We start from the raw sequence: 27,924 nt of genomic DNA, 5'->3' as shown, positions 1-27,924 counted from the left end.
ATTTGGGGCGACATCGACTGACACATAAATACATAGGCAGCAATTTATACAGGGTGTCCCGGAACTCTCTACCAATATTTTAGGGCATTGCTCCTGGGTAAGAAACATACCTAAATATCATATTTAAAGTGTCCGGAAGTCCTTAGTTACTCACACAGCAGCCATTTTGTTTTTTTCAGTTATTATTTTTTTCTAAAGAGTTGTTAAACATACGAAATGGAAACTTTGCCGGCCATTTAAAATTTTTATAAAATCAACGGTTTTTGAGTTAATTAAGAAACACAAATTATAAATGGCCGCCATTTTGTTTCATGGATTTGAAAAATCGTCATAATTTTTTTGTAGCTTTGTCTACTTGTCTATAATGTTTGTGCAAAGTTTCCATTTCGTATGTTTAACCATTCTTTGGAAAAAAATTAATAACTGAAAAAAACTAAATGGCGGCTGTGTGAGTAACTAAGGACTTCCGGACAATTTAAATATGATATTTAGGTATGTTTCTTACCCAGGAGCAATGCCCTAAAATATTGGTAGAGAGTTCCGGGACACCCTGTATAGACTCGTTTCTGCATTCATAGGTATAAAAGTAAAAAAAAACCTCGTGAATCTTCCACTACAGGTAAAACTGTTTTTGATTCATATGGATTTGTATAATTATTAATCTTACTACTATAACAGGATGATGCTAGTCCTACCAGACAAGTATGAGTATGAAGATACTCACCGAGTATTCTATTCTCGGCCAGGTTATTTCGGCGGAAGCGTGCCTAGCATTGTTTCCTTAGCATGGTTTATGTTGCATGTTTATAAACACTTCACACAGTGATCTTAACTGTCAAAACACTACAATAAAACTCTGCAGCTTTATTTCAACTGTGGCATGTGAACTATCATAACAGATCAATATTTACATTATCAGGTCATCTGTTAGATTTTTATTGTTTATATAAATTATAGTACAGGGGACCGAGCCATTGCTTGTTAAAGACTAATTCTTTATTTTCAAAGTTAAAGTAAAATTTCAGCATGAGCATACTCTCTAAAATATTCTGGTATGATGGATTAGCTGAAGATAGTTAAGTCCGATTAAAACGTACATTGTTTATTGTAAATATTATTGTAATACTATAATTTTTAAGCTAATTCAACTGATACAGCTGTCCAAAATATGTAAACTATAAAAAAGAGTGTATACAAATTGTAAAATTTACCCTTAAATAAGAGTGAAACATTGAGTTGACAAAAGTGCACTCAACCGTCACCAACACGAAACACTCATAAATATATAATAATCAATATACAGTAACACTATTTTCCCCTATATCGAGTAATCTTCAATGTAATCTTTATAATAGTTTGTTACAATTGATGTTTTCCCCTTTATACTGTATTTTGTAACTTACTTTGTATACTGTGGATGACTTGTTATCAACATAAGTTACAATTTTCTTTTGTTTACTTTCTTATTGTTATTTTGTTTAACCAACATGGTTATTTGACAAACCATAAGGCAAATGTTAAATTTTTAAATTTTCAAATGTGTTGTGTAGCAAAATACGAATTTTCCTGAGGTTATGCCTGTAGCTAATCATATTTTAGCACTATAAGTACCTAATTCCAAAATGTAGTTAAATCCTTCCGCTGGATTTTTAGATATTACAGATTCAATATAGCTCGTATTAGAGTACAAGATACGATGGGATATGATAGGATACTTCTTTTGTGTTAAATAATCCATGTTTCTGTTCATATCAGACCCGAAAGAATAGGAAAAAACATAGCTGATGAATTGTGGTTTTCAAGTTAATTCACTCTAGGTAATTGAAAAAATTTTTACCAAAACAAGAAATTAGTTGTCAATTGGTCCAGGTGCATTACATTCCGCGTAAGAAACCTTTATTTTTTTAATGAATACCATATTTTATATAAGCTAATAAAACAACCTGTAAATTAAAGGCTGTCATAAGGTAATACATGGCTTACATTGTATAAAGATAGTCATTAATTATTGATGATGCCATTGGCAGTCAAAGGAAGGGACAGGTTTGTGGTATCCAAAACTGTTCAGGAAATACATAATTAAAAATCGAATTAATATAAAATAAATGGATAATTAACAGAAATTTCATCAGTAAAAAACATTACTTGCTTAATTTACGGATCTCTTAGCCCTTCTAAAAATTACAGACAATGACTGCTTGAGGCTCTAATAGTTCTAGATGTATACTTAGACTAGTTAATCATTACTATCCATCCCAATTATTTTTCATTTCTACAAGAGAATATAAATCAGGCCTAAATCAGTGTTGTCAACAAAAGTCATCAACTAGTTATTAATCACTTACAGTTTTTATTCACCAAATGTTTTATAGTCGTGCTAAGTGATTAACCCCATGCTGCTTCCAGATGTAAAGTGAATATTGTTCAAGGGCTTTCAACCTCCTAACAAATTGTAGATCATTTTTATTATTGTTTAACAAAATGTACGTTTTTAAGCTTAACCTTTAACGTATATTGCATGTCATCAAGATATTCATTTTGAGTATTAGAATAATATTTATGTTGTCTAGATCTTAAAACCACTTTAAACATTTGAGAACATTCGACAACTTCCAATGTCTTCTGTATTCTGATAATACAGAATTCTGTTTTCTTGTTTCTTCATAGTACTACCAAACGGCCTTTTCAGTATAAAAATAAATAAAATATAATAATAAACATTGTACAATGTTCTAATTTTAAATTCACCGATTATAGTTTGGTGTTTGGGTGAAAACTTTTACAGCATACCGATTAAAACATTTTGACACCATTAGATTATGTTTACGTATCATTGAACATTGCACATTATAAGACATTTCGTATATATGACAAATATTTTACTTTCTACTAAACCTTTTCACAACTCGTTCCCAAAGAGAATACGACGCACGAAAGACGTAAATCACCTGTAAATCTTTCTTGCCACTTTCACTTAGCATGATTCAAACACGCACTTCCTACTGCGACAACACGCAACAAGACGTCCGACATTTAACCCCTAGCGTTAAAATATAATCATTAGTGACACCACTGTCTATGATTAATAAAATACTAGTCGCACGCCATTTGAAACCATGTGACCATGATAAGTGAAATTCGAATATTTACGAAGATAATTGGATTGAGATGCACAAGTTGTTCTAAAATTAGGAAAGTGATTTTCGTCACCATTGTGGTTTAACAAATACTTCTAAAAATACCAAAAACATTTCCTATGAATGTTAAAAGTGCGAAGGCAGATCCCTAATTCATTTTGGAAACATAAATCGACCAAAAGTAATCCTAATTAAGTAGATAATATTTTCAGCAAATTCAGTGCGGTGGCTTTTGGGCATATAAAGACCGACAGGTATCTCGTTTTTAATATAGTAAGGATGAAGAAAATTAAATATAATCATCAAATACACAAAACTGAACAAAGTTATAAAATGCAGTAAGATACTTCAAGTACGGTACTGAACAATGAAATATAATGAGAAAGGTGATTATGTTTGGGATCTGGCGTCTGGGCGTTATCGGTTGGCCGAACTTCTACTCGACCGTGTCTTATTGTCAGATGTGTTTAGGGCTCTGTGAGACCAGGCTTATTGTTGCACTAGAATACCCGTCCTTCATACGGGGTTGGCGTTTAAGTATAAAATTCTTATAGAAGTTATACTCGTACTTTGCGTTTGCATTGGGAGAACACACGGTTTGAGGAAATTCGGTTCTTTTAAGTTTAAAAATTTTTTAATTCGGTTTTTTTCGGTCTTTTTTAGCGGGCAAAATGCTTTAATTCAGATAAGGTTAACATGGGAATCTGCAGAGCCACAAGGGCGGAGCCCAAAAGGATCTTTAAGATAAGAGTAAGTCTATATGTTAATCGGGAACGTAAGCTATCATGATACTAAATTTCAGCTCAATCCGATCAGTATTTAATGTCTGATTGAACTTCAAACAAACAAACACACAAACTTTTACATTTATAATATTAGTAAGATGAGATAATGTAACTGTAATTTATACACAAAAGTTGCAATCATGTCTTCAAGCAACCAAAAAACATTATGCTATTTCACCAGGATGAGTTGAAAATCGATAAAATAGTATACAAAACTCACCAGTAGGTTTTCACCGCATATCCATGCAAAACTTACGGCTAAAAGAGTGGTAAAAATATATCAATACCGGTAAGCTTAAGACAAAGAAAAGGTTCATTTTTAAAAACTAGAATTTAATGTTAAAATTGTTTATATTGTTTTTTAGTTAGATGAGCCTTAAGATCCTATAGGGCTATATATACCTAGAATAGCGCTGGTAAACACTATACAGCATAGATACTAGATGTTTATAAGATACCAACACTTAGATGTAAAGGTCATGGTCAACGGTAGGTCTATTGTCCAACCAAGAATGCATATGTTTATATTTCTTTCTCACATGCACAGATACTGTTAATAACGACATTCGTGTTACTGTAGTGCTAGCATTGTCTAGACTAGGAATGGAAATGATAAAATCTATGACAACATTCCTGTTACAGTGACCCTCTTATTGTCTAAAAAGGAATGTAGATGACAACATCTAGTTTATAACCTACTCTCGCATGCAATAACACTGCAAATGATAACATTCATGTTACAGAAGTTCTCGTATTGTCTGACTAGGAATGTAGATGACAACATCTAGTTTATGTCTTACTCTCACATGCATAGACACTATAAATGACAACATTCATGTTACAGAAGTTCTCGTATTGTCTGACTAGGAATGTAGATGACAACATCTAGTTTATGTCTTACTCTCATATGCATAGACACTATAAATGACAACATTCATGTTACAGAAGTTCTCGTATTGTCTGACTAGGAATGTAGATGACAACATCTAGTTTATTACTTACTCTCACATGCTCAGACACTGTAAATGACAACATTCATGTTACAGAAGTTCTCGTATTGTCTGACTAGGAATGTAGATGACAACATCTAGTTTATGTCTTACTCTCACATGCATAGACACTATAAATGACAACATTCATGTTACAGAAGTTCTCGTATTGTCTGACTAGGAATGTAGATGACAACATCTAGTTTATGTCTTACTCTCATATGCATAGACACTATAAATGACAACATTCATGTTACAGAAGTTCTCGTATTGTCTGACTAGGAATGTAGATGACAACATCTAGTTTATGTCTTACTCTCACATGCATAGACACTATAAATGACAACATTCATGTTACAGAAGTTCTCGTATTGTCTGACTAGGAATGTAGATGACAACATCTAGTTTATGTCTTACTCTCACATGCATAGACACTATAAATGACAACATTCATGTTACAGAAGTTCTCGTATTGTCTGACTAGGAATGTAGATGACAACATCTAGTTTATGTCTTACTCTCATATGCATAGACACTATAAATGACAACATTCATGTTACAGAAGTTCTCGTATTGTCTGACTAGGAATGTAGATGACAACATCTAGTTTATTACTTACTCTCACATGCTCAGACACTGTAAATGACAACATTCATGTTACAGTAGTCCTCACATTGTCTAAAAAGGAATGTAAATTACAACATCTAGTTTATGTCTTACTCTCACATGCTCAGACACTGTAAATGACAACATTCATGTTACATTAGTCCTTGCTTGTCTAAAAAGAAATGTAGATGACAAAATATAGTTTATGTCTTACTCTCACATACACAGACCCTGTAAATGACAACATTCATGTTACAGTAGTCCTCACATTGTCTGACTAGGAATGTAGATGACAACATCTAGTTTATGACTTACTCTCACATGCACAGACATTATAAATGACAACATTCATGTTATGGTAGTTCTCGTATTGTCTGACTAGGAATGTAGAAGACAACATATAGTTTATGACTTACTCTCACATGCACAGACATTATAAATGACAACATTCATGTTACAGTGACCCGCTTATTGTCTGACTAGGAATGTAGATGACAACATCTAGTTTATGACTTACTCTCACATGCACAGACACTGTAAATGACAGAATTCATGTTACAGTAGTCCTTGCATTGTCTAAAAAGGGATGTAGATGACAACATCTAGGTTATGACTTACTCTCACATGCACAGACCCTGTAAATGACAACATTCATGTTACAGTGACCCGCTTATTGTCTGACTAGGAATGTAGATGACAACATCTAGTTTATTACTTACTCTCACATGCACAGACACTGTAAATGACAACATTCATGTTACAGTAGTCCTCTTATTGTCTGACTAGGATTGTAGATTACAACATCTAGTTTATGACTTACTCTCACATACACAGACACTGTAAATGACAACATTCATGTTACAGTCTCTTATTGTCTGACTAGGAATGTAGATGACAACTATTTTACTCATCACTGATACTATTTAACGTGATCTTCTTTGAAAGTGCAATGGATTAAATTAGAAACAAACAGAAGCTGTGTCTGAAGGTCGACTGGTAATTTAACGTTTGGCGTAGGATCTGACTACACCGACGGACGATTACCTGGTTATTACGGTCTATTTCTGTCCAGCCTTGCTTGTATTCACCTCCAAGTCTCTTTGCATAATTTCTTTTTTGACAATGGCATACTCGTTTCACAAGTGCGTTTAATTTTTACTGAGGGTCACACTTTAGAATTAGATGCACAGAAAACTATGACGCTACGTGCAGACTATGTATATTTACTAGCAACTCTAATGGCAACTTCGTCTTCTCTGTGATTAAGTGTTAAAAACTTTTTTATTTATTATCTTTTAATACTTTTTATAATAATAGGGTTCGGTACTTGTTTTCGCAAAACTGTTAGGGAATTGGAATAGTATTTTTTTAATCTAGTAAGTTACTTAAGGATGGTGGTCAATATTCGTTTTATCAGCAATGTTTTTACTGTAAATCAGTTTTGAGGAAATTTTTAAACGTTGAAAGTTTAAACCAAAAAACTGTGTAGACGATGATGCATTTGGAGCACGTGTCGCCAAACACATATTTGGATACCTTTCCAGAATTCGTCTATGAAACTATTTCAATTACCTTAAGGTTGTTTTTTATTTGCCACGACAATATTTAAAACCTTGAATGATAACTGAAATCTTAGACCAATTTCACACCTTTAAAAATGTACTGATCCTTCTCACGACCAAACCTTTGACATTCTGATTGTAACACTATAACCATTATGACCGATCAGGCCAGAATACCATTTGTCCTCAAGTTTATGGTGAGTGACCACAGCCATTCACTAAAGCTATCAACATAAGATAGTAACAAGACTAAATCTATTCAAACCTAAATATATAAGACATATATTTAACAAATTTATAAATATAATAGGTACAGCTTTAATTAAAAGAAATATCCTGATATTGTAAAACAAAAGACCCCCGCAAACCTGCAGACTTAGCGAATTTCCATTTGCCTGATTGGATTTATACTAAAAAGTCTCCTTAAAAATATCACATTTATTCCCTATTTAAATCGAAATAGTTCAACGAGTACTTAGGTTTGCTGCAATGTAAAATGTTAATACTGTTGTTAGTAAGAAAATGAATGCATTTTCCAAATTTGATCAAAATATGTTCATAAACAAGCACACTACAACAGTTGACTTATTCTCCATAATAATGACATTGGAATTTTTAATTAACAATTTTCTCCGTAACCAGTAGGCGCATAATAACGCTTCAATATACTAAATAATTTTTTTGAGGTCTACAAAATATGGTTTGGAAAGATATTGTGAAATCTTGTGTTTTAGCGTCAAAAAAGGGTAAACCCTATTTTTACCCGATAAGCCCCCCATAAACTAAAAGATGATCTAAAAATAATATCATCAGGCTTTATATACTTATAGATAAATCCAGCTTAGCTGAGTTACTTAGTTTAAGTGCTGCCTTATAATTTCTGCAATCTTCATCCATTAATCGGCAAGCTACTTATAATGTGTTGTATTTCACCGAAAGAGCCGATGAAATGTGCTAGAACCCCTAATCCAAGCAAGTAGCCAAATATGGGTTAAAGTTAATAATTGGGCCTGTTAAAGTAAGGTTTATGATTGTCACTGTCCATAGACACCAAACCAGATCCTTAAACAGTTTGCACGCCAGGTACATGCGAATCCACTTAAACGGCAACATCAACCATGGATCATGCCAACTTTTACCTTGCCTTTTTGGAACCAATACAAATTTGCAAGTACAACACGGCGTTCCAATGACACCCATTTAGGTAAACAAACACTGAAATATTTACCAAGTAGTTTCATATAAGGAGTAATTTCTACTAATGAAGTTTTTAACTGATATTATTCAACAAAGCAACGTCATTGCTGATAAAATAGAAGAATAATGAATTATTAATACATCAAAATTATGATACCATAAAGTGGTTGGGAGAATCTAAAATGGGCAGGAAGCAGCTATCGACGAGACATCAATTTCAGAGGTTATGGCGCCCGAATGGTAATGTACGTTCAATGGAGCATATGATCGTCGATTGTCGTGTGTTAAGGGCAGTGTACGCAGTGAAGCGTGGTGCATTGTGGGAAATGTGAACCCACAGTAACAATGGACCAGCTGCTGCTGGACGAATAAAATAACTGTTAAGTGTTCTGTTTGGTATAAGTGTAAACCTTGAAAATTCAATAAGAATTGATATTGACTTTAAATAGAACACTTCTAATCATATTGTACAATAAATGCCAGATATGGGTAGTGTGACAGCTTAGGATGGCTTGGTTGTAATCGTGTCTTTTGGGGAACGTTTATGTTTGCATTTTATTTTGTTATTTAAAAAACAAATACTAACCTGATTATTTTGTCAGTTTTAAAACGTGTTGTTTCAGGGGAAATCCTTTTCTCAATACCTAGCTAGTGATTTCTTGCTTCTTTATCCAGTTTTAAATTGTATAGAATTACTAATCATTTGTCCAAGAATTGGACTCGAAACCCAAACTTTTGATTATCAGGCGATTAATATAACCATGTAGCTTACCTGCCACATAGCCTATCTAAATCGAGGCTGAACGGTGTAGAGTGGATACAATGCCTCACGAACTAAACAGTTAAGTTAGTTGTAATACTAATCACATAAAACTACAGTGCATAAGGATTTTGTTCACTTACCAATCCAGTAGATCCTAGACTTAATACTATTCGACATCTTACATTTCACTTATCCGTCTTTCAATTAGCAGTTTTGGAATAACGGTCCTATCTGCTGTGTAATGATGACATATGTTATAGGCCTATGACTATGCGATTTAATCACTTTCTCCACTAAACCTAGTTTAGACAATAGGGTTCGACAGATGTTCCTATTGCTGACAGGTGGTTGAAGTTTGATATAGGATGAATGACCTAGAGAAACCCAGAAAGATGTGATGAGCGGATTTCACTGAATGGTTTAACCGTTAATAATGGAGATCCATGCAGTGGTCCGAAAGGCAGTGCTTTTCGAAGCAGTGCCTGACCACGCAAATTCTTTCGGACCAATGCTTGACCCTTATTCTTTTCTGACTAGTGACTTCCGGTGTTATAACTTTCGGATCATTGCCTGGATGACATATTGTTTCGGAGCAGTGCCTGGATGCACAAAATGTTTCTGACTAGTGACTTTTGGAGTTGTGACTTTCGAACCAGTGCCTTTCGAACTTATGCCGTTCGGAGCAGTGCCTGACCACTAGAAAATATTCCCCATGCTTTTATTTCATTAGGATTTAAAAACGAATTTCTCAGTTTTCTCAGCATCCACACATTAAATGTCACTTACATGTAACATGGTACTTAAATGTCATAAGATTTTAAATTCCTGAGACAAACCGATAGCTATATAACCTCTCATGATTTAGTATTAGAATACCACTCAATTTTCATATTTTGTAAAATACTGTATTATGTCTTCACAAAGATATTATATTCTAAATCCGTTTTTGTGAAGTAGTTAATTTTTAAAAGTACAAGCTAGTTACCGTGACGTTAGTCTGACAGTAACGGGTCTGATCCTTAGCACATAACAGATTTGAAGGGTTTATACCAATTTACATTAAAACCTCTTACTATTTTGTTTTTATATTAAATTCCTTTTGCGTGGAAACCGACATAAAAATTCAAATTTAACACTTGCTTCCGACATATGACCAATCTGGCTTTTATTGCCTCCTACTTTTTCCTGCCGTTGCTTAACTTCTGTGAAAATATCTTGTTAAGTCCAATTCTTAGAAAAAATTGTTGCCTCCGTTTTCTTACCAAAGTTGGTAAAAGTTGGTTGACAGATATATCATTGTTAATACGTTTAATGATAATAAGTTTTAGCCTGTCATATTGGTAAATTTATATGTTTATTTACTATGATTGACATTAGAAATACTTGGTCTATAATTCACCATAGGAGAAAATTATAGACACAGATCACAATCTCCGCATTTTACCGTTAGATGTTTGACGAGTTTGAAGATGGCAAGATGCGTAGGATATAAATTTGAATATGAAAACACACAATGATAGACCACGGTGCTCTGTCTATGTGGGGGCCTATTTGTTCAGCGAGACAGTAATTCTCGCCTGGGATATTTCAGTCTAGAGAATTATGTTTTGATTCTTAAACCAAACCCAACTAAAAGTCCTGTAGTTTCTATAAGCCCACTTTTTTATCTGTTGAGTTTTTAACTCCTATATTTTGAAACCTATTGCAGTTATTTTGGTTTTATTTTGCTTAATTTGACCTGAAACAGTTTCTAATCACAATGGTCACAAGGAGGCATACAGGATGCGGCTCGCCCGAGTGCAGCGTCAGGCAGCACTGAGGGTAGCATCTGCCTACCGAACAGTGTCCGAGCCCGCCGTCCTGGTGATTGCTGGAGTCATCCCCGTCAAACTTTTGGCGGCGGAGAGAAAGGCAATTTACCGGCGCCGTGGGGAGGACGAGGCACGAACAGAGGAACGCACCCGCACCTACCAGCTGTGGCAGGAGGGCTGGGAACAGGAGACACGGGGACTCTGGGCCAGGCGACTGATACAGCAAGTCCAACCTTGGGTGGATCGGTGGCACGGAGAGGTGGACTTCTACCTCACCCAATTTCTGACGGGACACGGCTTTTTCCGGTCGTACCTGTTCAGGATGGGCAAAGCCGTGTCACCCGACTGCATATACTGCCCAGGCATTCTCGATGACGTGGAACATACATTTTTCCACTGCCAGCGCTGGGAAAGGCCCCGGATGGAGGCTCAACAGTTAGTAGGACTGCTGTCGGTGGACACGGTCATACCGATTATGACGGAGGGTGAGGACAATTGGACCTGTGTGTCACATTATATCCAGGGTATTCTCCGTGCCAAGAAGATCGACCTTGACCGGGATGTGGTGTAGGTCATTAAGAATCTAAATGCCAGAAACGGTGCGAGCCCTGAGGGCTTAGGTCACATGTTGGCCTGACTTGAAGTAATGTGACAAACAATTCCAGGTCTGTGTCCAACAGAGTAGAGGGGGTTTTTTAGTGAGTAGTCTGATAATTTTCAGGAGTCTCACACTACAGGCTGGCTACCTGTGTGCGTAAAAGCATTTTCCCTCCTCTCCCTAAGAAAAAAAGAAAAAAAAATCACAATGGTAAAAATGAAATTATCTGTAACTAAATACATTGGAATCACATTACATTACTGTAATCTTGCATGATGAATAGTTGAATACATAACTACCCGCAGTTCATATATACAGTAATAGAAAACAAGTAAAGCCGCTTTTGGAGCGCTATGTAGCATTTATAGTCGTTTTTATTTGTAATACGAACAGTAGCTTTAATAATTGTTCAATATGAGGAAAACATATTTAACCCATTTCGGTCTTTATTGTTTACCCATTTTCATCCATCATTAAACTTGAGTGCTTGAATACGAGTCGCTAAAGGAGAAATTATTATTTAATTAGCTTACATAGTAGGAAACTTTATCGTGGAAAACTTTACTACTCGTTCACCGACGTGAAGTAATATAGACTTCGTCAGGATTTAAAATGTACTATTTGTATTTAGAATGTACTTCTAAATATACTTCACGTATAATAATGATAAAACGTATTACTTCGTGTTAATTACCAACACCAGTAGCTACCAACCTCAGCCACTTGACTTCCACTTGAGGCGACTTCCTGTAATGCTACAACAGCTTCCGGGTATTTGGGTTTTGTTTATGACTTGACACACACGGCTTCATGTGTGGTTCAGACGGTGTGCCGGTGCATAGAGACGCCTATTGTAAGCATATGACCTTCCGTTTCGAAAATATATTGTACCGAGTTCATCAAGTATGGTTTTCTAGAATTTAGATCACTTGCCAACATATTTCCCTCTTGATTGATAAAATTAAACTTTGTACAAATATAGTTGGTTAGATAATGGACATATGTTATAGCATACACTTTTAGCAATGTTTATAATATAACTAGTGTCCCTGTTGCTCGAATTCGAGCAATTGCTAAGTATTACAGGCGTTATTTTAAAACAAATAACATCCATAATTTCTGATGACTAAGATTCGACTCAAAGATTATGGAAATGCTCAAGATGTAGGGCCTACATAACAGGTCGATATAATCAACATTTCTTGTCATTTTTATCATTTTTTTCTTGTCATTTCTTATCATTTTTCAAAAGCTGATCTTGTTTTTTTTGTGTGTTTTCTACAAATAGCCTTAGTCATAGCTGCATTAGGTTGTCCATAATAAGGATTATAAATAAAAAAAAAAACATTATTTCTATTTCTTCTCCTTGGTGGTGTTCTATGACTTTCATATGTTTCTATAGTTTGAAAATCGGCTCTTTCAATGATTACTAAGTAATGCAGCACAGTGTTAATTCGGTTTTCTTTTAGTATATTAATTTATACAGGCTCTCTCGCTTTTTTCCATGTAATATTTACGCCAAACCAAATTAAAATGGTAAATATTTAATTTCAACCAAGTCAGTAAATTTTTGTAGCAAACTGTTAAATTAGCAAACTTATTGACTGTTTACAATCAACCAAATATTTTCTTTTTCTCACTTTTAATTTCTGGCAACAGCTGGAGTTTCATAACAATTTTTCCCCATGTTAATCTTATGGAGAAATACGAAACTTTAAAGGGCCCCAGGGCCTCACTCTCTAATTATTTCCCTAAAAAGAAAGTTTCCTGCACAACTTCACGTTACGCTCTTTCCAATGACACCAAAAACATGTCAATCGGTTCAGTAGTTTCGGAGGAGTAATTGTCACAAAAAACCTGCTTGCGTATTAAATAAGTATATATAATAGATTGTGTTTTAAATTATTCTCAAATAATCTACCACTTCACACAGATCCTCTTCTTCACGCAATGATCTGTTTGTTTGGACCACTGCCAACAGCCAGGTGACCCCTGTAGTGAAGATCGTGATGCATCAATAGTCTCTAGCGCTAATCTGCACCCGCCATCACGACAATCTCATACAATGGTCCATCACTCATAGACTTACCTCGGACTGTATGTTACCAATGCTAGCCTCCTGCACTGTTTGCGATAGTCTACAATGAACAATCTTCCATACTCAGGGGGGCATCAAAAACCAACTAGCACACATTAACAATAACAACTTATTACAAAGTGAAAGCTATGTCTAGAAATGGTCCTTTTTACCTTTACACATTAAATTTCAACTGTTCGGGGATTTTACACATATGATGGTACATTAATCGAACCCCAACAAAATGTGATCGGTACAACCCATTGTAAACGATATGAACAAATGCGATACAACGGTCGAATGCAATCGATACCATCAAAAGCAATTGATCAATCTTTAATTGCATGAAATCGGTACAACTGAATGCAGTCAGTACAACCTATCGATAATCGGTGACCGATAATCGATGTTGTTGGTCGATTGGTCAGAGTCTTGTTTGTTTGATCAATTTGTAATTACATGCTGTAAATTTTATCGCAGACGTTGAATGATCACCAGTATACAACCAATTAACCATCCTATTGTTAACACTGACACTAGTTTTTCAACAAATTCTTTGATAAAGTCTGTTAATTTTGCAAAATACAAATTTATTTTAAGGAAAGAAAGACTTTTTTTATGTTACTCATATTTATTTTTATGATTAGTTAAGGTCTTCTCTGATCAATCTGGTTTTAGTAGTCACAAGTCTATAACTAACTCCAACTCCACCTAATGTTAATTTATTACATGAATATTTAAACCCATACGATTCAAATGTGTTTTTTTTACATTCGTTTTTTCAGCCAAATCTTTGGATTAAATCGGAAAATCCCACCGAAATATCCATGACCATAGTTATCACTAGTCCTGCAAAATTGGCTTAAATGAGACATAAATAATCAGATGATCAGATCAGATAAGTGACCAGTAATCAGATTAGATCAGATACAATTAGAATAATCAAAGGAAAGAAGTAGCTTCTATTTGATCTCTTGATACCTCGGTGGTCCACGTGGATGCAGCACCTCCAAGGTCACATTGACGCATATTCACACCTACATTTGGTAAACAATAGATCTCCAAGGAGATTACCATAGCAACAGCTGACTCGCGGGGCTTTCATCCTGGATTAGAAAGCAGACTGCGGCCAGCTGTCATCACTGGGTGGTGGCGTTAGTGGGCGGAGGTTGTGAATGAGAGGCTGCTTCATTGAGTTATGTCAAATTATACGTGAAGAATCTGCATAGCCTTTGACTATGAAAATATAACTTTAATTTTTTCAGCTTTTAGTTTTTAGCAAGTTTTATACTGTTTGGTTTTAACTGGGTGTTAAATTGAGAACATTGACGTTTGCGTTGAATTGATCAACTGAGAGAGGTAAATTTATTGTAAAACATACATGAAATAAAAAAAATATAGGATTTGTCCCACACACAGCGTCATCTATGTCCTTTTTGGCTACAGCTGGTTCCAATTGAGCATTCCAATCGTTGTTATTATATTTACATGGCTACGATTAATTCTTATAAATAACTTTACCTGAGGCTATTTGATGTTGCATTTTAATTCAAAAGTTTTAAAGTAAACTGTACGGTATTTAAAGTTTATGGGTAAAAAAACATCAAATTCAAATTGGACAAACCAGCCAATAAGGACTCAACATTCCTAAATTAACGATCTAGGTTTAACATAAATTATTATGAAATATTAGTAACTATAACACAAGATAGAAATATAGATGGAGAATTTATTGCTCAATATATTACATAAATGATCAAATGTTATAACTGGAGAACCGTAAATCGTAACTGCCTAGACTTCTAATCTAAAAGTTCTGCAAATAACGCTTTACAACAAAGAAAACTATTCTGCTTAGTGGTAAATAAATCACAATGTTCTGCAATAAACATTCTAACTTTACCACAGAGGCCATCAACGCTAGACACTCCGCCATCGTTAGTAATAGAGAAACCTACAAACAGTACTACTTACTTTTGTACCTTACATAAAGTGTGCTACTTAATTTTGTACCATGCATAAACTGCAAGTAAAAGTATATGGTGTCAAACTTCACAATAGGTAGTAACCTTAGATACTTGAAGTAACCTTATGAACCTTATGTTTCATTTCTTGATCTTTTTATAGCCTTGTTACTTATTTAATTCTATTAAAACATCATGGATAAGAGGATGATCATGGTTGATGACCTTAATACCATTTTTAACCATGGTTCACATCGGGGACTCTAGGAAACTCAGCTGTCCTATAACTTTAACAGCCAAACGTCAAATTGTATTAGAAAAAATATTATATCTTATCAACCTATGAGTTTTTAGCACAATCGGGTTTAGATGTTTTCAGTTTTTTCCCTGGTTTTCAATTGAATTATGACTTCGATTCTAATAACGATTCTTTCTAAAAACAGGTCAACATGACGAAAAAGTTTTTTTATGTATGATATACAAACATTTTACTAGCTTGAAATACATTGAAATAATATTGTCAAAGAATACAGTGTTTCATTAAGTAAAATAATGAATGGGATCTATATTTGTGCAAATTGTTATTATATATTAAAGTATTGACTCAAGCCACTTGAAAGATATATTAAATTACATCAGTTCTGTTATTGATATCACTACCATTGTTAAATATTTACTTTTTTAAATCAGGACTAATAATTAAGCCCAATTATTGGGGTTCGAATCGATAATCTTCAGTCTTAAATCACGATCAAACAGGCAATATCATTAGTGATGCCTCACTCCGCCGCCAGGAGCGCCCTTTCTGTTTCGTTTACGATTTCAGTGTTCACACTTCACGGGTGGTCTTGTTCTGCTTAATTTACACGTCGCCAGTTTCTAAAACTAGGTCGGATTTAATCTGAATCTTTTTGACTCGCTGCCAAACAAGGTGATTCGGTCAACTAGTTTTTGTAAATTACGTGTAACACAATTGCAACATTGAAGAATGTTAAAGAAAAAAGACTATGTGTAAAGAAATAATAACTTTTTAGCAAAAACATCAGAATTTGCGTGTACGTATTTTTTAAATTCTTTAAAACTAATCCAACACTTAATACTAACTCTAATTTCAAATTCTATTTTACAGTTTAGGGTTAAAATTATATAGCTTGTTTTTTTTTTATTATAGGAGTTATCGTTTACTTCAAACTTCATCTTTGTTTGCAGACACTAGCAAACAGAACCAATCGCAATACAAGATGTACAAGCACAACCAGATTTCTTTGGTAGCAACATACCAGAAACATTTTCCTGGATTTTAAGTAATCGTTTTTGCAGATTTAAGTAATAGACATGTAAGACGCTGATGCCTTGTTCAAACACACGTTCAAACTCTATACTCACTTTTATGTGAGTATAGAGCGAGTAGACCTTTTTGCTCGTGCAGCGACTTGTCAGCATTTCAGGAATCCCTATCTCTTGCAGATTCAACCAGCAAGCGAGTAGACCTTCTTGCTCGTGCAGCGACTTGTCAGCATTTCAGGAATCCTTATCTCTTGCAGATTCAACCAGCAAGCGAGTATACCTTCTTGCCAGTGCAGCAACTTGTCAGCATTTCAGGAATCCTTATCTCTTGCAGATTCAACCAGCAAGCGAGTATACCTTCTTGCCAGCGCAGCAACTTGTCAGCATTTCAGGAATCCTTATCTCTTGCAGATTCAACCAGCAAAGAGAGCCAGGCGCAATACGAGGTGTACAAACACAGCAAGCAGATGTCCCGAGAGACGCTATGCAGAGTGCCCAAACCCAAAGTGATCAAGGTCTCTGACGTGTACCCAAGTACGAGCAAACTGTACGTGCCAGCCTGCACAGTGCTGCACCAGTGTGGGGAAGACACGGGGTGCTGCGGCGGCTCGGCTCAGCGGTGTGGTCCCAAGACTACCAAGAGGGTGGAACTGTACTTTTATGTGAGTATTTTTTCCAGTTTTCTATGAGTAAGCTAGTTGATTTGTCAACAGAAAACTACCATTGCCAATAGTAAACAATTGGGGAGTGAACTGATCGTAGAGCGCGGGACTTTGGTCTCTTAGATCTCAGGTTTTAATACCGCTAAATCAGCAATGAATTGAATCCAAGTTATAACCCCTCTATCCTGAAATTATGTGAAAAAATATTTCGGGCTAGTGCTAAGTGTCCGTGGACAACACGTCAGCAATTGCTTAGAGAACCTTTGACATAAAATAATTTGTTGTTAGTAAAGGTTTCTCCACGTGGCACCAAAGAGTTGAAGAAATAGTTTTTTTGGCTAAATCATACCTATCACCTTTGACTGCGAATTGGACAAAGACATTGCAATATAATGTTTCAGTTTTAGCAAGTTTTAGAACAAAAGTGATCGTAATTGAAATATAGCTTCTGGTAGAGTGCACAGATGTAAGTTATTAATTAATGTCAAACATGCCAACTTTCAGTTCAACATTGTGTCATGGGAATGTAGATCAAGTAAATCCAGACAGTTTAAATGTAAACCAAATTTATGAATAATTGAATAATTTATAATAATTAATAATAATTTATGAATAATCTTAGTTGTAGAATAACTACCACTAAAACCAAACTCAACTAAAAATTTTTGAGACTTTTATTTGCTCATGTATATTATGGAATAAGTTGGCCTGTGTTTATACATCAGCATAAATGAAATGATTTCAATTATCGCACATAAATTAATGTGAATAATTTAGAAAATTTCCATGTACCGTACTATTTATTTACCGCAGTAACAACTAATTTTGCAACTAAATCGACTAGAATTTGTAACTTTTAATGTGTTAATGCTGCATTCACAGTTCACAGAAACAGTAAGTATATGTTTGTGCATGACATTTGCATAGTATGATTTTCCATTATAATGGGAAAACTAGAGTAATTTACATTGGTGTTCGTTTACCCGTAAATTGTTTTACTCTTCAAGATTCAATATTTCATTTATTTAGTCACATAAGTGTTTAAAAGTTAGTAAAACCCCCAATGCATGTAATATCTTGGTTACGAGGCTTTTTCCTTCGAAGTTGACTCCTCTCAATCGCCAAAATCTTTAAATATAATATACCAACTAGAGTCGGTGCTTCAAATTCCATTCGACAACGCCCGCATATAAACAGGTGGGTCATATTTTACGATAGAAGAAGTCTTCTTGCAGTGTTTTAAGTCTATAATATCTTACAAATCTCCTTATGTTAAGCCATGAACCTATTCTTCATCTCTTAGACCAGTTTATAAACCATTACAAAATCAATTTCTCGTCGTACTAAATCTGCTTGTCATATGAGTTGAGGCGTTATTTTATCGCTTATATACTGCAGCTTTCAAATGGTGAGTTATATCTCATAACTCAAAGTGTCCTTGACTATTGCTGGGCCCAATTGTCTTGTTGGATCCACTTTGTATCCGAAGTAACCGCTGAATGTGATTAACCTACATCTGTTGACCTCAACGAATCTGTAATTGAATTTAGTACTACAGTTTTCTAATAGAGAAATGCAAGTACTATTGATGAAGAGGTACTAATGTATTGTAAATAGTGTGCTCTAACATTTCGATAGAAATTTTTGCAATTTTGTAAAAATTTAAAAAAGCTGCTATTTTTTTAGTTAAAAGAGGACACTATTTTCGGTAATTTTTTTTTTTTTTTTAGATTAAAAGTTCATTAATCTCAGTGTATATTTAAAAACGTAAATCTGCATTTAAATTTCCCAATTAAAGGGGGTAATTTTAATTGTTACTACTCAGAAGGATGCATTAATATGTTTTCACTTGATTCGAATAACATCTCGGTCAACTGTACAATTTGAAGACTGTCTTGGTGTGTGTTTTATGTTGGTTTATCTGTTTAAGAGTGCATTAATGTCGACTAAATGTTTCTTATTTATGTAAGGGCAGTGTTAAAAATCTGTGCTATACTTCGTGGTTAAAATATCAAAAGGAGAGCTATTGATTCGATTATTTTCGTTCAAACCGTTTTCGAAAGTGTGTTAAATGATGAAAAAACTAGTAGTAAACAACATCTCCAAACAAACCAAACAAAACTAATCAGAACTGGTTTAGGCTGATTCAAAAGGATAAATCTATATAGCAGCTTAATCCATAGTTTTAACTGGTATTTGCCGTTCAAAGGCGAGCCAAATGTTTATATTGACCTTGTATACTCTTCAAAGATATATTAAATAAAGCAGTTATATTTTTTCATGCACACATTACCTCTTTCCTTATGATAAGCTTAACCTGTTTTTACAACCTCTTTTTAATTGTTTGAAATTTTCCTTGTTGCAGACCACATACACAGTTCCTTCACACAGTCGCCGTACCAGTAGTGGACTAGAGAAACTTCCCTTTTACAATCACACGGAGTGTGAATGTCTGGACAAGCTGGAGGAGGTGATGCCAAGGGACGGACAGAATAGTGAACTACGGGGAGACAGGAGCTCTGAACAAGAGTAAGTGACATCGATAAAATAGCATGTGGAGTAATTTAATGAAGTTAGTAGTTAAGTTAATGGTTAAGGAACTATATTGTTAATATTGCCAGTGATTTACTCAGTAAGTACAAGATGTTCAAAAAAGGTGGGAGCATAATTTACCTAGTGATTCCTCGGGTAAAAATAAAGAGACCATCAAGAATACAACTTTTTCCTACTTCATTATCCAGATATCGGTAATTTTTCTATTATTTACATAACCATTTATATATTTATAAGACTAGCAGAACACCCGTCCTTCGTACGGGGTTGGCGTTTAAGTATAAAATGCTTATAGAAATTATACTCGTCCTTTGCGTTTGCAATGGGAGAGGACACGGTTTGAGGAAATTTGGTTCTTTTAATTTACGGAATGCTATAGTATAACACATCTTCCATAGCTATTATGTTCTACCTCTACACCTAAACAAAAAAAGTAACACAATATAAAAACAAATACATACACTTAACTGTAAACAATCCTACTTTGACAGTTCTCATTGTGTATCGCAGCTTTTTGTTGTTGCTTGGTTCAAATTATTAAGCTGTTGTCATAAATGAAAATAAACGGTACCAGCAATCCGACACATACTTTCTCCCATTTGCTTGTCAACAACCTATATCATAGGCAAGCGATAAATGTAACTAACTATGATATTTAAAAGGCGAAATCACAAAAGATGCATTTACTTTTGAACCTTAATTTTACAGGAATGAGGGGTTGTACACTTTGGATTAGAATTATAAGGACAATAACAGAAAGTTTTCGATCAGGGTTGGTTTTTTCTAAAAAATTTTATTATGTGTTTTTTCATGGGTTTTTATAGGAAAAGAACATAGTTTACAGGAACGAGAGTTCTACGATTTTGTTAAGAATTTAAAGGGTTACAACATACTAAATTTGTAATCAAAAGGATCTTTGAGATAAGAGTATGCCTATATGTTAATCGGGAACGGAAGCTAACATGATTCTAAAATTTCAGCTCAATCCGACCAGTAGTTAATGCCTGAGTAAACTTCAAACAAACACGCAAACATATAAACAACCAAACAAACACACAAACCTTCACATTTATAATATTAGTAAGATACTATGTAAAAGAGATCCATTTCAGAAAAAAAGTTAGGTTGATCCAGTTGTATATTCCAAAAAGGCAACAATTTAAATTTTTTTTACTTAAATTGAGAAAAAATGGCTTATTTTATGAAAAATTTTATGAAAAATGCACTTTCATTTAGCATTTGAAATTTCCTATCAAACTACACCAAAGTCAAAAAGATCGAATTAAAAATAGCTTATGTATCACGATTCTTAATTGTACAATGAGGCAAACCTCGCTAGCTTATGCTTATTCTACCCCATTTCAAAACTAAAAATCGTGTTATTTCAGTTATTTTTTATTCGATGTTTTTAACTTGGTCTTGTTATACAGTAAAGCGGCAAAACCTTTATATTGACTTCTAAAGACCGCTGTCTGTTCTTGAGGGTGACAATGCTCAATAATATTGTTGAATAATAATATAGAATCTAATATTTTTCAATGATTCCAACATAAGTATTGATTTGCCCATATTTAATCTGCAACTATTTAACTGTTATTCAAGGATATAAGAACGCACTTTAGAGAATACTCACGATCCAGATACACGGTTAAATAGTTTGACTATTAATGTTGTAATCATGTAGCATATTTATATATTTCAAAATTTAAAATTCGGTTTACGGACATTTCACTACGGAATGTGTTTTACCTTGAACGAAGCCAGAATATGAGTTGAATTTTAGAGATTTTGCAATACGTTATATGTAAATAACAACATTTACCTGAAGTCAACCTATTTAAATGTTGAGAACGATGATGCATAGGTTATTTTATGCAAGCTCTTTAACTAACTAAAGAATTATAGGGGTTAATTGAAAAGTCAACTTAAATCAATTGAAAACTCTTAAAGGAGTGGTAAAATAAAAGGATTTACACTTATTTCCACGGAAATGTGTTTAGTTGAATTGTGTTTTATTTTTGGTTCATGAATATTTACAGAATATAACATAAAGGGAGTTTATGTTTTCAGGTGTAAATGCCCGAGTGAGTTTACAGTGAGGAGGTTGGCGAACGGGTCCTGTTCCTGTGACTGTTTTGACAAACAAAGAGATTGTATAAAGTACAAGAAAGGAAAAGAGTATTTCAACCATAATGATCGATTGTAAGTAAAATTCAATAATCTTCCTTTAAAATCACTACATTATCATTTCAGTTCATATTTTTTTTGTAAAATTCTTAACTTATTAAGTAATTTTATATGACAATATTAAACATTCTGATTTCATCAACGTTAAAATAATTATTTAAATTATTATTCAGTGTTACATTTTCATATGGTACCTGGGGAGCTTTGATTGGGAAAAGTAATTAGTATACGCCGAGTATTTAGCAGTCTTTGGTCAATGTTATTTATTTAAATCCTCTTTATAGTTTAGTTTTAATCTGTTCAGATAGTAATATCGTAGTTGGCTGTATTTATGTAAGCAGCAGTTATGATTATTATATCATATATAAATTCTGGTTTTCTTTTTGTAACCAACACACATTAATCTAATAAACATTTAAAAACACGTTTAGTGTGAGTCGGAGGCTCAGTCGGTAGCGTCGCGGACTTCGGGCCCAAGGCAGCGATGTCGTGGGCTCGGATCCTGGTCACTGCCAACTAACTTTTATCAGTTAAGTTCACCTTTGTACTGTACCGGCTCACCCCTTGCTTTGCTGGATACGTTCCACGCACAGATCTGTAGTCTATGTGGACGGGCAAATGCAAGGTTAAAGGCCGCCAACCTCTTAAAAATATATATATATATATATACGTTTGATGGGCAAAAACGTTTAACTGGCCAACATTTAAGGACGTCGGACACTTTTGGAGCTTATTTTAAGATTTCCTTTTTGTAACCTTTGGCATGAACAAAATCCAGTTAATTTCAACCTATTTTTTGTAGTAAAGCTTATTCTTAGGAAAGGATTGTCAAGTTCTATCTTAAGTCAAAAGTTTAATCCTTAAACCTTTTCAGATGCATCGAGATGGGTACCTGCCAACTTCCGGTTTGTGACTTCGGCGCCTATCTCAGGAGTTCAGGAAGATGTCCAAGAAAACACGAGAAATTCCGCTCCTGGTCCCGATACTAGAGCGACACAAACGTCTTTCTGTTCGACACAAACTTTACACAAAACACGTAAAAGGATTAACGTCACAAATGTCCACGCCAACTAACAACTGTGGGACTTTGGTCCACGACTCAAAATCCTGTTATTGAGCACAAACCTTGCGTGGATCGGGAAGGATACGCAGTTCGTTTAATGTATTTGTCTAGTAATTTATGCTTGTAGAGTTTGGAATCAAATTCTCATTTGTGATAGTATTAGGGTAGTTTTTATTTTTGTATATTAATTTGTCTGCGATTTATTTGACAGGAGATATAGGTTTGGAATTTTGTGTTTGATAGTGATAAAATTTAAAAATTTTTAAAGAAAGCTTATAGTTATTAATTCAATTTGTATTAAAAAACTCTTTGCTATTTTTTTAACATACTATTTCTATGTAAAATCTAGAATTGACTTAGGTATGACGAATAGCAAATAAAGTAAAAAGATTTTAATTTAAAGGAATATATTAAACATGCATTTTTAAGTCTCTCATAACATTTCTCCTACGCTTGAGCTATTCAAACTTTTTGTCGGCAAAAATGTATTTTATTTTTATTTTTATTTTTGTGAATATAAACTTCTAGATATAAAATTGTATTGATGGGCAACAAAACGTTAAATTTAAGACTGAATAATTAATGACTGATTTACACATAACCATACTGTAAAAGAAAATAGTTCAATACTTAAATTAACTTTGAATGTCAATATCAAGATATCTCCTGATTATATATTTATGATAATTACTTGCGCATGCTTATTGTTTGGTTTTAGTTGCTATAAATTCACGTTTAACGATTCAAAATTAGGTAGTCTTAAAAAACTGAAGGATGTCATTTTTGCACATCCAAAAAAATAGGTCATTTATCTGTAAGTTTTATTAATAAATTATGTGCTTATAATAGTCATTTGAGCAGGCTAAATTTCAGAAAAATATAAACTATTGTAATTTAGGGTATAAAATTAAACTCTTACTACATATTTTAAAATGTAATTTATTTACTTTTTAATTTTCAACAGTAAAAGTTTTTACAATAAACCAACTAGCACTTCAAGATTAAAAGTATATTCTCACTCTTAGAAGGATAGAAGATAGTAAAATGTTGTTGTTCATATCAAAATAATATTAAATATTCTAAAAATAACAATTATTGTGGAAACCATAACATGCTACACCCTTAGTACTTACATTTCTATATCAATCTATTGCATTTAACAAATAACTTTATCAAATATGTAGCATCTACACCTAATCTATAGAGTCCTGTAGAATGTATAGATAGATACCATTCACGTTGCCATAATCATTGTACATTTTCAATATATCTTTAGCATCTATCGATGCTCTAACTAATATGTATATATTTTCTTTTTATATTTGTGTTCGTACTAGGCTAGGAAACCGTACCAATGTTTTAATGTACACTTAATTTAGTACAAAATAGATTTTTTATCAGACATTTAAAGACTGATAAAGTTTGTAAAGTGTTACAGAAAAGTGGAGGAACTTTTTGGTGAAAGTGACTGTGAAGGTATAAATCATTATGTTTAAGATTAAATAAGTACCCCTTCAGTGTATAATTGTAAAGTGTAATAAATCAATGTACAAATCGGTTTTGGTTTTTATTACCTTGTAAATATTGGATTTAGAAATCTTGGCGGTAAAATAGGTTTAATTACCTCTAATTTGATCCATCTTATATTGAGAAATCAATTATTGAATAATTTTTTTTTTTATAAAAAACCAATGGTAACCAACTGTATGGTGCAACAGTATAGGCTTATTTATTTTATACATTTAACAGAAATACTCACCATAATTATCCAATTGTTAACATAGCTATGCAGAAAATGTTATCTACATCGTATAAAATATGGATTTAGCAAAAATCTATTATTGTGAAAATGACTAAAGTTCATTGAAAGACACCTTCAGAATTTTACTATTAGAACAATAACTGAATCGAGCCATTGATTAAACAAACCATAATTCAAGCCATTTTGGAGCCATTTTTTGTTCCATGTTTGTTTTAAGCGAATATCCCATACAGGGAATACAGTAAGTTATTAACATAGGTCTCATGATAAGACATGGCTATTACAGTACATGACATATCTTCCTATTGAATTGTAACTATAAAAATAAGCTGTCCCCTCTATAATGGTTTAGTTTATCCAAAAACCAAAAAAGAATGTGTTTAAGGTTTACGTTAGGAGCAGTAGAACCTGTTATGGGTTTGGTGAATAAAGCCGGCTCCTTCAACACCCTAAATCCTACCTTTTACTACTTTTGATTTTCCTGGTCCCATCCTCAAAATACACCGTGAGAATTCCTTCAAAGTCAACCAAACCAGTTGTAAATCACTTTGACAAAACCCAACTCCTCAGATTAGACATTTATTGCGACTTGATGTGGCGAATCTCCTCGCATGAAACGATTACTTTTGTTGTATCATGCAAATTCTGCCCATAACTTGTCTTGATAGCCATTTGTCTTGGGCAGTCCTGTCGACTCGCCCATGACCTTGAATGATAAGGAGGTGATAGCGAGGTCAGGGTCGCCAGGAGCGTGTCTCCACTCTTTGTGTGCATATTGGGGTTTAAAGATTCTCGATCGTATAGAGAAATACAATAGATGGAATTTTTTTGGATTGAAATACTGTAAATCATCTAGGAAGCTTAAAACTGTCAAACAGATAAAATGCAAGGTCTTTCTTAATCAGTGTCAGGGTTTTAGCTTACATACAACTGTAAGATTCATTTTTAAAAATAGACACCTTACCTGCAGCGCCATCTGTAGCCATCTTTCACGGTCCTCACTTAAGATTTCTCATCTTCCATAATATCCAGGTTATAATTCACAAAGTTGTATCACCCTCATGTTGCTACCATGTTGGGTAAACATATGGATAATTATATATGCTTACTACTCACATCAACTTTGGGGTACTTAAAAATTTAATTGAACAATTTAATTTAATTTTAGATCAATTTATATCGTACATTAGTCAGAATATTGTATTTTAAGTTTTCTCATTTGTCTTAATGATCTCATATACCTATTTTTCATTATTATATACATTTGTTTTGGTGTTAGTGTAACCTCTATTAAATTATTATATTTTAATTTATTTACAGTAACTAATAGAGAGCAAAGAAATTCCTTGTAAAGAACCAAAGTACACTACAGTAACTGTGAGAAATGGTAATCCTTAGTTTGGAAATCTTCCATACTAAATACTTTCATCGAGAAGAATACAGGAAACAATCAAATGTATTCTGATTTCCATCACCCGCGCAGTATTATTATGGATATAGATAAAGCCATATTAATTACAAATAGTAAATAGTTACTATCCATGATAAAATCTACATCTGAAAATGAGAAAATATCTCGTTTATCACAATCAAAATGCTAAAATTGAATCTTGAAGTGAAACAAATGGGAAAACTTTGAAAGGAAACAACCACGAAAGCAACAAAGTGTTGTGAATTATAAATAACGTCCATTGAACTGACAGAATTGCTGTTTATATAACACCTAAATATCATAAGGTTATTTAACGGTGAAATATTATGGTACTAACAAGTTGAATATAATTATTAGCATCACAAAAACATTGACTAAGGATTCCTTTGATTTATTTTGATCATTGATGCCAACGATTTCATTAATTTCACTAATTTTATCTTTCGTTTATTTTAATTTCATGTGCATATAAAACATGGATGTTTGTAGTTTAATTTCTTTTGTACGTTTATGTTTTATTTTCAACACCATTAAACAATTTATACAGTTTTCTTGTGAACGTTGTGTACGGAAAGTAAAACATAAATAAGATTTTATCTATTCTTCAAGACATAAAAGACATACATAAAAGAGTATAAGTGATGTTCAATTTTGATTGGACAATCCAATCATCATCAGACTTAATAACTGAATTGGAAAAAGAGGTAGATAGTTAACCAGGATTTGTATTTTTTTCAAATGATCTCTTGTTATATAACATTATTAGTTCATAATTCACCATACAAATAGTATCTAGGTCCAAAATATATCTCATCCGGGTTTTAACGAGAAAAGTTTCATAATGTTAAAGGCTCTGGATCACTTGTATACTAAATGAAAGAATCGATGCATAATAACCCTTGATTTGATGACACGTGATTTTAAACCTAATGGTTCATCCTCAAAATTATCCATCCACCCTTATACTATCTGACAGAATCTTTATATTTGAACCATCTTCCAATATAAAAACATTAATTCTAGCGGTTTCATGTCATTGGATATACTATTTTTATACACATGTAAAAATATTTCTTCTCTAAAAACTTATGGGTAATTTTCTTATTGGTTCAAAGCATTATTAACCGATAATTCACATAAGATATCAACACAATCTTTCCTTAAAAAAAAACAATTTTTGGCGAAACAATTTTTAAGGATTCAAAACCTTGTGAGCCAATCAGCTACACTGCCAATTTCTTCAGGGCCAACTTTCATAGCAAAGTATGTATCAAACTTCACCAGCAACATGGAATTTATACTATCGTATTGTTTGATGTATATGAACTCTGAAATCAACCAATCTACCCTATAAAGCCTATTAGATTCTACTACATGTGTTGTGGGTGAGTGAGAGCGTAAACAAGCCATTTATCATCATGATTGGATTGGCTGGAGTAGAGCAACACAATAATAGCAGACGGGATACTGGTACTATGATATTGATTAC

At 33.6% G+C, this 27,924-nt stretch overlaps 1 protein-coding gene across 1 annotated transcript in view; it reads left to right on the top strand.

Moving 5' to 3' along the window:
* LOC128985384 (uncharacterized) overlaps positions 1–24,790 on the top strand; it is a 60,388-nt gene extending 35,598 nt beyond the window's left edge. Inside the window, exons 3-6 of the mRNA XM_054404833.1 lie at positions 17,188–17,438; positions 19,804–19,967; positions 22,062–22,193; positions 23,053–24,790. Coding sequence (XP_054260808.1) covers positions 17,188–17,438; positions 19,804–19,967; positions 22,062–22,193; positions 23,053–23,167 — 662 coding nt within the window. The 3' untranslated portion in view covers positions 23,168–24,790. The remainder of the gene's footprint in view (positions 1–17,187; positions 17,439–19,803; positions 19,968–22,061; positions 22,194–23,052) is intronic.
* Positions 24,791–27,924: the final 3,134 nt, after the last annotated feature.

The sequence above is a fragment of the Macrosteles quadrilineatus genome, unplaced genomic scaffold (genome assembly GCF_028750875.1).
Source record: "Macrosteles quadrilineatus isolate MER2022 unplaced genomic scaffold, UCM_ALF_1.0 Scaffold_2__2_contigs__length_208266976, whole genome shotgun sequence".
Taxonomy (NCBI): Eukaryota; Metazoa; Arthropoda; class Insecta; order Hemiptera; family Cicadellidae; genus Macrosteles; species Macrosteles quadrilineatus.
The sequence above is the reverse complement of the archived record's forward strand: the minus strand, read 5'-3'. Positions and strand labels throughout refer to the sequence as shown.